General features: G+C 46.0%; 1 protein-coding gene across 1 annotated transcript; it reads left to right on the top strand.

The window, feature by feature from the left end:
- Positions 1-1,216: 1,216 nt before the first annotated feature.
- LOC146172957 (uncharacterized) lies at positions 1,217-10,692 on the top strand. The gene is made up of 4 exons (XM_084585090.1): positions 1,217-1,539; positions 4,837-5,126; positions 6,648-6,817; positions 9,670-10,692. The coding sequence occupies exons 1-4, from the start codon at positions 1,237-1,239 to the stop codon at positions 10,002-10,004; spliced, it is 1,098 nt and encodes a 365-aa protein (XP_084441216.1). The 5' UTR covers positions 1,217-1,236; the 3' UTR covers positions 10,005-10,692.
- The last annotated feature ends 2,115 nt before the right edge of the window (positions 10,693-12,807 follow it).

The following is a 12,807-nucleotide window of genomic DNA, read 5'->3' as shown; positions in this document are numbered from 1 at the left end:
TTATCGACTCCTACTACGCTTACATCTTCTCTATTCAAGTTAGTTACGTTTGGCGACTGGCGGTTACCTTACCTTCACATTACATGCCCGAAGTATGCCCATTTCTTCAATATTTTATATGCTGTCATTTACTCGCGTTTGTTTTCTGTCCCAATCTACCCTCCTGCGGTCTCTTAAATCACCACGCATTGTTTTCATTTTAATATGTCTTTACGTTGTCCTAGGCTTAAGCTTAAACATTTTTAGGAAGGAACGTGAAGTTCCTTCCTCATAGGAGAGTGCCACTGAGGTAAACAGTTTAATGTTTCCCTCTTCAGGAATGCTGATGAGTTGTCATTTCTAACCTTGCCGTAGATGTTAAATTTGTTTCCCCCATCCTTCTCCTTGTTGTTATTTCACTCTCGTGTTTCGGATATGCGGCACACCTCTTTTCAACTTGCAGCCCCTCTACCTATCGTATGCTCATGTTCTTTTCCGAGATTGCTGAGCAACTTGCTTTTCTGGATATTAATTTTAGTACTCATCGCTCTGTTTTGATTGTGTAGATCATTGATTATTCAGTGCAATTCATCCTTTCAGTTACATGTCAAAACAATGTCATCGTCCAATCGCAGATTATAAGGTATTCTTTATTAGCTGTTATCTTTATATGTTTCTATCTATATCCCAATAGTTCTTATATAATTAAGCAGTGCATATTACTGGGGAGATCGCGGTTCCTTGCAAGACACGTTTTCCTTTTGCTGCATCGCGCAAGGATAACGGTGAGAACGAAATGATGCGTTTGCGCATGGAAAGAGAAGAGCACGAAGTGCGTGCTTGTTTTGTAGTGCCGGTTGCCACTCGCCTCTAGTTAGCTAAACGAATGAAAACAGGCTATGTGAAAACTGGTGCTTGGCTTCGCCACTGCTTTAATTAAAGACGTTAAGGCACACATTTAAAATAGCCCTTCCTGCACGAGAAAAAGAAGGAAGAGAATTGAAAAAGCGCCAAGTAAAAATGCAATGAATAGCAGACTATTCCTCCTCGTATATCCTGTTTACGCTGTGTAATCGTGGCGCGTTTTCCGAATCTTAATGGGGACCGCAATGTGTTCCTCAGTGCACTAATTCCACTGCGAAGGAAGCTTCAAATTACCCACACTCCCACTGCCATCGTCACCACGGCCAACGAGGATTCGAAAGTACAGAGGCGAGACGAAGAAGTAGAAGAGGCGCCATCCCTTCGCTCGCGGCCATGAGTGGCTTAACGCTGCCGCCGAGTGTACCATGCTTGGTAACAGTAGAAGCTTCGCCATTGCCGCTGCGGTCGCTGGCAGGTCTTCAGACCTTAGCAACGACCGCCACAGCGAAGTCTTCACCAGCAGCGGACAAGCCCATCACGACCAGTCATCCGGAGATGAAGCCTGCATCGAGAGGTCCTTTGGCTGCCTTCCAGGAGCATATATCTGTGCTGAGACAGAACCTTGTGGGTGCCGAGCACACCCTGGACACAGTGAAACCTGAGGACTTTGGCGAGCTTAGGAAGGCGCTGCTCCAGGTATGTCGGCTTCACTACAGCACAAACGCCACAGGGGGAGTCATTTCATGGTCTTATATCAATATATATCAGCTTCGCCTCTATATATTTAATGCCTATCACTCTGCGAACGTTCCCATAATACCGCTTTCGACACTTGGTGTTTACCTACTTAGTGAGGTATGCCGCCACATACGAAAGGACTTTCTTCGTAACTTTCCCGCTATTTTGTCGGCATATAGCTTCAAATAAAATGCTTACGGTTCAGCATTCATCTCAGACCACTACGAAATGTCTACCAGCAGCGCATCAGCACCAGTTTAGGTCGTAACTACACAGAAATATTCGCGTCAAGAGCAGCAAACTGAGAAGGCCTTTACTACTGCTGACATAAAAGTAGCGAAGGCATTGGTCATCTATAATATGTGTATAAGCAGCATTATCGTTTCACAGGGTGCCTCATTGGACCAGCGCCACTTTCAATGTCGAGACACTGCTCCCGCCAGCTACATGTGGAGTCCCTCTCTGCCGTTCGGCTGCTCTGAGTAGAATGCGGTGACTTACCGTCCGGAACAGAAATTTGCTGTCTGTACACAGAATTCTAGTGCTGTCTACTTTCAGTAGACATGTATTACCAGAGACTGTTGAAACAGTTAGCGGGAGTTCTGAAAGAGCACTGAACAAGGAGGGGAAGCCTCAATTCGCAGGTCGAGCCAACGTTCCGACAAGAGGACTTGTCTTCGTCTGGGCTTCGTCTGTTCAGAGCTCTTTCATACCATGTAACCATCTTCTTCCTCTAGTTCTAGCGGGAGTTACGAAAAAGGAAGAGTTAACTTAACCGGCTGCTAGGCACGGGGCCATTGGACACAGAACAATCTGAAGCCACTAGCTTGCTCCCCCTTGTTTCTGCACTCAGCTTTTTGCCAGTGCTATCAAATAGACGCCATCCTGGTGCATTTCGAATGAGTTTGTTTTAGAACAGTCAACAACAGAAACTGGTTCGAATACACACGGTCATGGACTACGGTAAAGTAGAAAGCTGGGCAAGTTGGTAATGATTCATGTTAAAACAGCGCACATCAAGCACGAAGACACAGTGAAGAACAACACTGACAGGAGCGCGTCCGTGTTGTTGTTCTCTGTGTCTTCGTGTTTTATGTGAGCCGGTTTAACCATGGACTACAACATGGCAGACTGCGAAAAGGCGAGACCTTTCAAGGTCACGTTCTTTCCGCAAAGCAAACCCAACGCCAGCACCCCACTGGTTTAGAGAATGGTCTCGAGTAACTTATTGCTTTCAAGGGCTCAATGACGCACCGCTTGGCAGAGGTCTGGTGTCCCAGAAACGAGCTTCGAAGGGTATACGAACCTGGAAAACCGGCTAAGCCAGTGAGCGCTGCTTTGCGGACTGCATGCTCGCTTTCTTTTTGTTTTAACCGACGCTTTTGTGGGCTTTTTCTGTATCTGTTGACTACAATTGACATTGCGTAACGACTTCGTATAACGCACACTATGCCCACCAGTAAACAATCTCGCGGGCACCAGACGTGTGACTGACGCCTTCAGGAGAAATAGTAGTACATTGCCAGTTAAGCGCTTCCGTGTTCTTAATCAATTATTAGCTAAATTGCAAACCATGTTGCATCAAAGCGAGTTATTGATTTTGGTGACACTGATTGTGGTGACTGTTGTATAGGCCGTTTACATCAGGTCATGGGATGATTACATCAAGATTTTAAATTCAGTCAATGTCATAACTTTCGCCTCTTTTCCTGCTTACTTGTCACTTGTAAACAAAAAAAATTTTGAAACTTGTTCTCTAATACAATTAGCTGTATCGCATCTTCTCATCAGCATACTTTTCAGATAGTCATCAATTATCAGGCGAACACATGATTATAGGAGTCGTTTTCTTGTTGGAAAGCCACTAATAGTGGAAATCGAGGTAGCTAAATGCAGGAGAAATAACGAATGCTAAATGTTATTTTTATCGGCTTATATTTTGTGCTGATGATATTCCCGCGTAACGATGTCATGTGAGCAACCTTTTCGCCGTACCAGCACAATGCCACATGCATAGCGTGTATTGCGCGAACCCAGCATGCCGTCGCGAGGAGAGGGGCTTTCGTGCACAAGGTGTTCCTATCCTGAAAGCGGAAGCGCGAACACTACGGCTCGTTATCGCTTCCCGATATGTACGGCCACCTTTTGTGAGTCAACCTGACCTACAGCCTCCTCAGCTCGCACCGCCTACGTTGTACAGCTTGGATATTAGAACCAAAACGGCATTTTTACTTGTCCATCGGCAGCGCCGTTTACTGGACCGAGCAAGAGCTGTTTCAGTTGAGTTATCGGACCGAACACCGGTTATAGGGTTCATATAAACCTTATCGGGTCGGGTCGGGTCGGGTCGAGAAGAAAGGGTCTAAGTCGAGTCAACTCTGGTGCAGAGGTTAGGTCGACTCGACTCGACTCAACCCCGCTGCAGGAGCATGCAAACGAATGCAGTCGAGTTGAGTCGGGGCACAATTGGCGAGGAGAAAATGTACGGAAAGTTCCAGAGATGAGCGGGGAAAAATTAAATTACCTGTGGTTTAGCTCTGGTCAAACCTAAATGGAAACGGAAGCTTCTTTTACCTCCTACATTGTTTTCCTATCTGCCCCATCAGTGTAGGGCGCTACATTACTCGAAACACATAAGCTCAGCCTTTAAGGGTATGACGCGAGAGCGTAAGCTACAAGCCGACATATAAAGACCTGCTTCAACCAAGCCGTATAGACGTGCCTGAGTGTCCTAGAAGTAACGTGAATGCAAAGGGTTCTGGCAGGGTGATTCTGAAGTCATCTTCCCATATGAAAGGAGCGACACGAGATGGCGCCCACCTACACTGACGCTGAAGGCTCGAGTTGGCTGCCGTAATGAAGATTTCACTACACAACCGGAATCGGGTGCCGTCTGCTGAAGTTCTTTGCTTCGACGCGAGCAGCCGCCGTAATCGCCGCTCGTCGGGTCGGATTCTTGTAAACTCGGTCGGGTCGAGTCCACTCAACTCGACCCCCTCAGTCGTGTCCATGTAAACAGGGCTCAGGTGTGTTAGTTCCTGCATGACGCTTCCAGGCAACGCAACGACACGATCCGTAACGCTCTCGTGATTGCCTTAGCCGCGGTATCGGTTGCCCTAAGGACATTTCACAACGCCTTTCGGGATTTAGCATTTAGCGTCAGCGTTACGGCTCACGCGTTATGGGTTGGGGTTTAGGTGCAATAGTTTATGACCATAGAGTTTTCCTATATCGCGTTATGCGGCATCCTCGCAGGTGAGCAAGATGATCTCACAAATGGAATCCGTGGCTGAGGCTCTCAAGGACAAAAGGCGAGACCTGAGAAACGATCTTCGCACCTTGGAAGAAGAGAATGCGCTGCTCCACGAGGCGCTCTTCCGCGAGCGCTGCAAAGCGCTGACCAAACCCCGCAGCAGCGCCACTTTGCGTTTTGACCGCAAAATAGTGCCACCCACAGCGTCACCAGCTGCTCCAGTGCCGCCGCCTCCCGGCGGGGTTGTGTACACTTCTATGCGTCAACTCTTGTTTGCACCGACGATAACAAGGTTAGTTGAAGTGCTTAGTAGTCGAATGCAGAAGAGTCCCTACCTCGTCATGTAGCAAACAAAGCCGCCCTTGTTTTGGACGGTGACTGTGGTACCCTTTTCGCGTTCATTCCAAGTTCTAGTCGGCTAAAAATTGTACAGTCTCAATGACACTTAGCGGGAACACGACTCCGCGTGACCACGCAACTGCGAGACGCCATTGCATCTAATCCCGTAAAGAATCAATCCACAGTGGCGGAATACAAGGCGCCCCTGGATGGCGCTTCATACCGTTGGCCACTTTGCAAGCCGTGTTCACGCTAAGTGTGACTGACCCTGTACGTTCGCACCCGCGTTTGTAACCATCATGTTCACAGGCACGCTACCGACGTCAACGTCTCGCATGGTAATAGCTGACGCCGTGGTGTAAATGGAGAGTACGAGAAGCAGAACCGGTCACTGAGAGGGACACTGAATCACCAAGCTCACTGCAACCACTGCAGTTAAAAGGCCTTCCCGCATTCTTGCACTTGACCGTTGTCTGTGCCAACCAGCTGCCATCACCTTATAGTTCCCTAACTTCCTCATTTCATCTGCTCGCCAGCATTAATGGTGCTTCTCTGGCGCTTGTTTTCTCTCGGCATTCACTATTTCGCTATTTATCCGCGATATTGTTCCTGGCCCCATTCTGACAAAAATCTGGCGTTGTCGGTGTTGTGAGGGAAACATCATGGGCATAGCTTCGCAGACGATAGTCGGCGGTTGACACTGCCCTACACTGTTTGCTTTGCGGGTTTCGAGACTTCATGCGACCATATAACATTTCAGGCGCTACCATCTCGTGCTTCTGTTTTGATGTTGGAGGCTAAGATGGGAATGAAACCTTCCAAGCCTTTTTACCGAGGAGTAAAGCATGCTACCGTACATAGGCGATGCATGTAGGCTCATCTCTACAGTTTGGCTAAAGCGGAGATTTGAAGGTATTTATGTCGGATGGTGTTTCACATAATTCCGTGGCTTACGGCAGCTTGTCAACGAGCATGCGCAATATAAAAGAGGCACAAATCATGGAGTTAGTGATTAAGCCAGTATCAAACTGGAGGTACACTAACGATGATCCTCTAGTGGTATCCACAGACCAGACCCTTAACATTATCGCGTCTTAGAACTAAAGGCAGAGATTAAGTGTCCCTCACACATTTCCTCTCTGACTCCGACTGGGTTATCCTTATTCATATTTATTCCCCGTCCCATTCTGATCTCGTCCCATCTACTAACGTTAGGCCAATCATTTATTATTTTTATGGTTCCCCGCAACGCATTTCCTCTCAGTAGCTCCAAAACACACTAGCGTTCATGTGATGTCTGTGGAACAGAAAAACGCAACGTTTCTCTGTGGCATGCATTATGGCGCACTTAGAGACCATGACCGTAAAGAGTACAGTCATTACATTAGCGGAACAATGAATCGCTGCTGTTCTTCTTTCCGCCCGTTGATGGCGCAACTATAATCAACGGAGCTTGTTATCAAACACGTTGCAGGTATTGGGCAGGAGATGACAACGATTCTCCGATGGATTTCATGTTCGACGATGTTGCAAGGAGTGCCTCCGCATCCAGGATTGCCTCCAACCTTGCCACTTTGCCTTCTCTAAGCGCCAGGAAAGGTCGTGGAATAATCGCTTCTCCCCTCAGTCCGTACAACACCGCGGGTAAGCTTATTTGTGATGCCGCATACCAACCTACACCGAAAAGCGGTATTCTTTGACCGTTTTGCGGACCAAGAATTTTAGTTTTAATCATACATTTATTATCACAGTATCAACGACCTATCTTTCGAAAATTCGACTTCGACATTAACAATGGCGTCAGTATTGTGACCGAAAAGAACAGGGCATGCTTCTGCATATGTAGTTGGCAGGCGGAATGGTAGGAAACTGATTGATTGCTTTTTGTGTGGTGTCACAAGGCTACATGAAATGACCAAGATGTCAGGTGCTGCCATCTCGGGCCATCCTTGGGATGAGACAAGCTACACCTAAGCCATGCAGGCGCTTTTGTACGGCTTTATTAAGCGGTGCTTTATGCGTGTGTCGAATGGTCTACTGCGTAATGTGCCATATTGCGAATGTATGGTAATGAGTACATGGAACATAATGGAGGCATAAATTAAGAGACTAGGAATTAGGCGAGTACCAATTCTGCATGCGCTCGAACGAGGATTCGCGAAGGGAACGCATCCTTACGAGAGCCATTAACTCGGTCTCATCGCGTAATACTCAAAATTAGAAGCCCTAAGTGTCCCCCAATAAGCGCGCCATATCAACCAATGTATCCACAAACCCTCACTCGACAGGCTTGCAGGTTTTTGCTACCTATTTTCAAAAATGCGCCCCATGGGTTTTCTATGGGAGTCCTTATTACGTGTTAATTGCGAAACGAACTTCAGAAGCAAAATTTGATACACATCGACATAGACCATTTTTATCAGTATGATCATAAAGGTACCTTACAACATCCCTCAACTGCCTCGCGTACACTCTCAAAAATACAGCCCTTTGGCTTTTTATGGCAGGCTCAAGTACATAATGAGAGCGCAGGAATAGCATTAGAGCGAATTTCTTCTGCGTATCGCACACCTATCAACATTCACAAACCAGTATTTTACAATATCCCGTAGTTGCCGCCTGCTAAAGAGGTCTCCAAGAAAGCTGGGCTTGAGTTCTACGAGTGACCTCTGCTCGGGTGAACGGCGTGTCGATGTCGTTCTTTAATACACCGTAGATTCTATAGCAGGCAAAAAAAAAAACATTTTCCCTTTAGTCGACCTTCAGAGCCATATCTTATAGACCGAGTAAGGTGCACGGGTGAGGATGTGCAGTATCGCTTGTGATCCTCTCTGTAGGACACAAGGAAAGGTCGGACTCTCAGAGACACCAACACAGAACGCATCCGTGAGGTCACAGTGTGCCCCCGCGACTACATGAGCACCCTGGTAGTATTCGAGGCACGGACGACTCCCACTTCCCAGACACCAAGGTTGTTCGTTAACGTCGCGAACGATATATATACAAACATTTCTATAAACTATGGGATTATGCGCGCTTAGTAGCGTTTGGAACTCTACAGTAAATTTGAGTAGTGGTGAGGATAGCACAGATGAACTAAAGCTGACTGAAAGCAACCCTCTATTACAAGAAAGTGCGAAGAGGCACAAAATGCACTAGCTTTTTCTTTTTTTCCTTTTTAGGTTAAAGCAATTACAACAACTGCTATTCTGGCACTTAGGCTGCTTTTTAGTTGACTATTAACTATCTCGCTGGTTGCCTTCTCGCCTGTTTGTTTCTTACTGGCTGTCAAAAGATAGCCTGCCAAAACCTTGTGTTAGGTACACTGCTGTATGCTAACTAGTAAGTTTGTTAATATTGCTGAAACTTGCAATTCAATTAATTTTGCTACTCTCACGCGTTTTATCACTTGGATCTGAGAACTAGCTGACAGACACGACTGGGTCTCGCGACCGCATGAGCCTCCAAACATCCAGGCCTACCAACAATAAACAACTTCAGAAACCATATATGGTGCCCGCATCAATGCCCGCTTAGCTTGCCCCTGCTATAGATGCGACACGTTCCCCGTTGAAATATTTCCTTGTAGGGATATATGTGTAGCTCGCTTCTTGGCAAATAGGGAGAAAAAGCCAATTGACGCAAGCAGCTACGATTCCTGGTGACAACAGCGCATTCTCTACCAAAAAAATATAAATATCCCAAACATATTTTCATACAAACCTAATGCGCCTTTTTACTGGCACAACATCCGCTCTTCTCGCATACAAGCCTAATTCTCGTTGAGAATAACTTCACAAAATGAGAACATTGCATAGCTATGTTCGTGTGATCAGTGCTTCGTGAATATCTTTAAGGGTTATCGCTCCTCTGTTTGTGCCATAAATATTTCAAGGTTGCCAGTTGTAGTAATGATGTCATGTTCCGCCTAATGTTACCCATCCCGCCTCGACGATCCGCAATCGAAAAACGTGCTTACAGACATTTATTCATTGCGAATTATCTGACTGAAACCACCTCCTCGGACGAATGTCGCTTTAAAAGACATCTGCAAAATAGCGTAACCAATTTTAGTAGCCATTCCGAAACGATCATGCCACTACATTGTTTTATTGTTGTTGTTCTTTTTTTTTTCATTTTCTGCATTTCGCACATCGCACACCAACAACTTGCTCCAGCAATGCTTTTAAAATAACAAATACAGTTTAAGCTTTCAAATAGACTCCCGCCACCCGAAAAAAAAAATAATTGACCGTTCATTAACGTTTTCTCGTTATTGGAACAAGGGGCTACCCACAGACAAAATTATAAGCGGTAGAATCCCGAATCTTATTGCTTGTTTTTAGAGTTAAAAAACTGAAATATTAATTTCATTGATTCATGTGACTATTAGCAGAGCAATATGCACCACCCTATTGACCATGCGCTGCTGCTTCCTATGGTTTTTCTTTTTAAATGCTTTATATTTTGTATATAAAATATCGTATTCTATCCAGGCAATGCCGGTGCAGCTGCGAATCAGCCGGCGACCGCCAGGCGAGGGCGCGGCCTCGCTGGAAGACCTCGACCACGACCCATCGTGCGTCCTCTCACGGCCAACGACAGCATAGCCAGTCTCACCTTCGGCCCTCCGCCGTCGTTGTCCGGATACCACCTGTTGCTTAGGGGCACTGCGCCCACTATCTCAGCGGCGCCGTTCACTCCTGACTCACTGACCGGTACCGGTCAGAACGAGATAGAAGATCTCGCCAACAAGCTCAGCAACCGTAACAACAGACTGGCCGGACTGAAGACATTTTCCGTTGTGGAGTGGTGTCCGGGACTGGACTAACGGAGGGAGAAAGCTAGTGCGGGAGATTTGTACGGTAGTTTAATCAGCGATAGGCCAGTCCAATACCGGTAGCCGAAGGTTATCGAAATGAGAGCAGAGCTCGAGCTCTCAGTGCCTAGCACACAAAGCAGGAAGGTAGAAGGTCAAGGTTCCTATCTGCAAGCTGCGCATCCACAGTTTAAAAAGAAATAGAGCATGAAGTCAAGATGATCAGTATACGTCAGCCGAGCAGACACTTGACTGATTCTCGTTCTGGTCGCACTTGAAGAGAATGAGGGTCGAACTTGAAGACAATGAAATGGTGTTTCGGGCAGGCATTTTCAACGTGGGACGTTAATGCCGAACGCCGAGTTGTATAAGACGCAACAGAGCGGACTAACCGGCGTCGAAAGTAAACAAAAAAAAATGCGCAACATAGAACATTATCCTTACACTGGACATTCTCGAACGAAGCGGACCCTAAACGGTATCGGCAATTCGTCGGAGGCATATGAACCTTTAGCTTTCCTTAACCTCATATTGCTATAAGAGCAGAGACGAACGGCTGGAAATCATGAATTGGCGTGGCACGAACGGAATAACGTAAAAATTGGCCGTACAAAAACGTCTCTGTTTTGTCAAGCAGTCCGAGAGAGTTATACGATTATTCCGCGTGTAGGCAATAAATTCTATTTCGAACGCATCTTAAGAAATGGCAAACCTACAGCATGCCATTTTCTCTTGTCTTTGCTCCGCTATGTGCAGCTTGGATCTCGCTGTTTCTGTACTTCTACATGCCTAAAATTTCAAAAGAAATGCTTCAGTTTCTCGAGTAACCATCCAATATTTCACCTTACTCTCTCCTCGACTAGTGTGATGCAAATATTTAATCATGCACATACCAGGTGTTTCGGGGAAGCTCGACGTTAACTATCAAAAATAAAATTTTTTGAGACATGAAGACCACTGGCGTAACAGTTTTGGCACTGTTGGCAAGCATCAGAAAACAGGGGAATAACGTTAACTATTAAGGTCGTTCACTGTTTTTCAAAATTAACTTTTAATTATTACAGTTAGACATCTAACTGCTATTAGAGATTTGTAGTCTATCACAGTACATAATAACCATATCAAATTTTACAGTTTCGAAACCTTGTTAAGCTCGGTACTCTGGCTCAAAAAAAAAAAAAAAAACTTCGGTTATTTCGCGCCATTAGAGATGCGCTTTCCGAACACCCGTGCTCTAAGCCCCGCCTTCAGCGCTGCCAATCAATGGCGTAAAGTAGCCTCGCCTCACCTGCCCCGCTTGAGCTGCAGAGCTCGCTGCTGCTTGCTTCTCTATTCCACGCTAGAGGTCAGCTGGCAGTTGCGCAATTGATTGACGGCGCTGGAGGCGTTGTTTAGTGCGTGGGTTTTTCAAGAGCGCATCTCTACTCGCGCAAGATAGCCGAAAATCGAGTACATTGCCGAGGGTAATTTAACTGCAAATAAGCGACCAGCTGTAATCGCTAAAAGTTAAATGTAAGAAATTTGTTAACTAGTTTCTCAGTTAAAAAAAAATCGCCCGATTTAAGATGTCAGCTAACACTGATTCATTTGTGCCACAGGAGCAGCCTTCATACGCGCAAAAGCATTCTTCTGTTATTATTTGAGGCGGATTTCCTTAAAACAGCCCCGCCGAGGTGGCGCAATGGTTACGGCGCTCGGCTACTGTTCCCTAGGATGCGGGATCGAAAATCGGCCTCCGCGGCAGCTTTTCGATGGAGGCGAAATGCAAGGCGCCCGTGTGCTGTGCGATGTCAGCGCACGTTAAAGAACCCCGTGTGTTTGAAATTTCCAGTCTACCATTAGGGAGTCTCTCATAGCCCGAGTCGATTTGGGACGTCAAACCCCCCAAACTAAACCAAACCGATTTCTTTAAAACACAATGTACAAATGTCTTAATCGCCGCAGGTTGCTAGTCCACAGCGTTTGCACCTACTTTGTTGTAAGGAAGACTACATCAATTTAAAATCAAATTTCACTGGCGGGGGAGATAACGTGATGAAACTGAAAAGAAATGATCATCTTGCTTCGACTTAACAGCTAAAGGTTGTCTGTGCAAAATGAAATCATATGCCTACATCCGTTTCTCAAGTCGTTCGCAGAAAACGCAAGACTAATCTGTGTCAATCTAGATGACGCGCACATCGTGCAGCTGCCCTGTACTGTGTCGCTGTTGACGACAGGAGGGTTGGAGTCCCGCCATGCATGGTCCATTCTCATTGACTTCGATTACCCTTACCTTTCATAGTGCTGCGAACAACTTGGGAAACAAAGTATAGGCTCAAAAGATTTATAAATTAGACGTATGTTTTGAATAGAAAAGCACAATATTTAATATGGCTAAAATTGCCGACTTTATGCGCATTCAAAAATCTATAATAGCAGGCTCTTCCGTTAACACCAGCTGTGACACCGTTTGCATATCAAACGATTTTGCACTAGGGACGGCACAACCAACGGGCTACAAACTCTGACCGTTCTTCCCTTCTGAGAACTCATTTACATGCGACTACAGCACGATAGAAGTGAGATGCAAAAGCTTGCAAATGCTGTACTATGTCAATGGACGTGAAACGGTCCTGTATAGGCCAGAGTGATCCGGAGCCCTCCACTCTGGCGTCTCTTAAACCCAATGTTCTGCTTTAATTTGTCAAACCCCACCACACCAAAGAAGCGTCAGAAAACCTTTCTGAATTTCGAATGAATATCCGTAGCGCGAAGCGTGACGTTTTAATTCTAAAATAACCTGCGGGTGCACCGCGCGTATTTTTTTTTTTCG

The sequence above is a fragment of the Amblyomma maculatum genome, chromosome 11 (genome assembly GCF_055883805.1).
Source record: "Amblyomma maculatum isolate TAMU_Amacu chromosome 11, ASM5588380v1, whole genome shotgun sequence".
In the NCBI taxonomy this organism is placed as follows: Eukaryota; Metazoa; Arthropoda; class Arachnida; order Ixodida; family Ixodidae; genus Amblyomma; species Amblyomma maculatum.
Note: the sequence above shows the minus strand (reverse complement) of the source record. Positions and strands in the feature narration are given on the sequence as shown.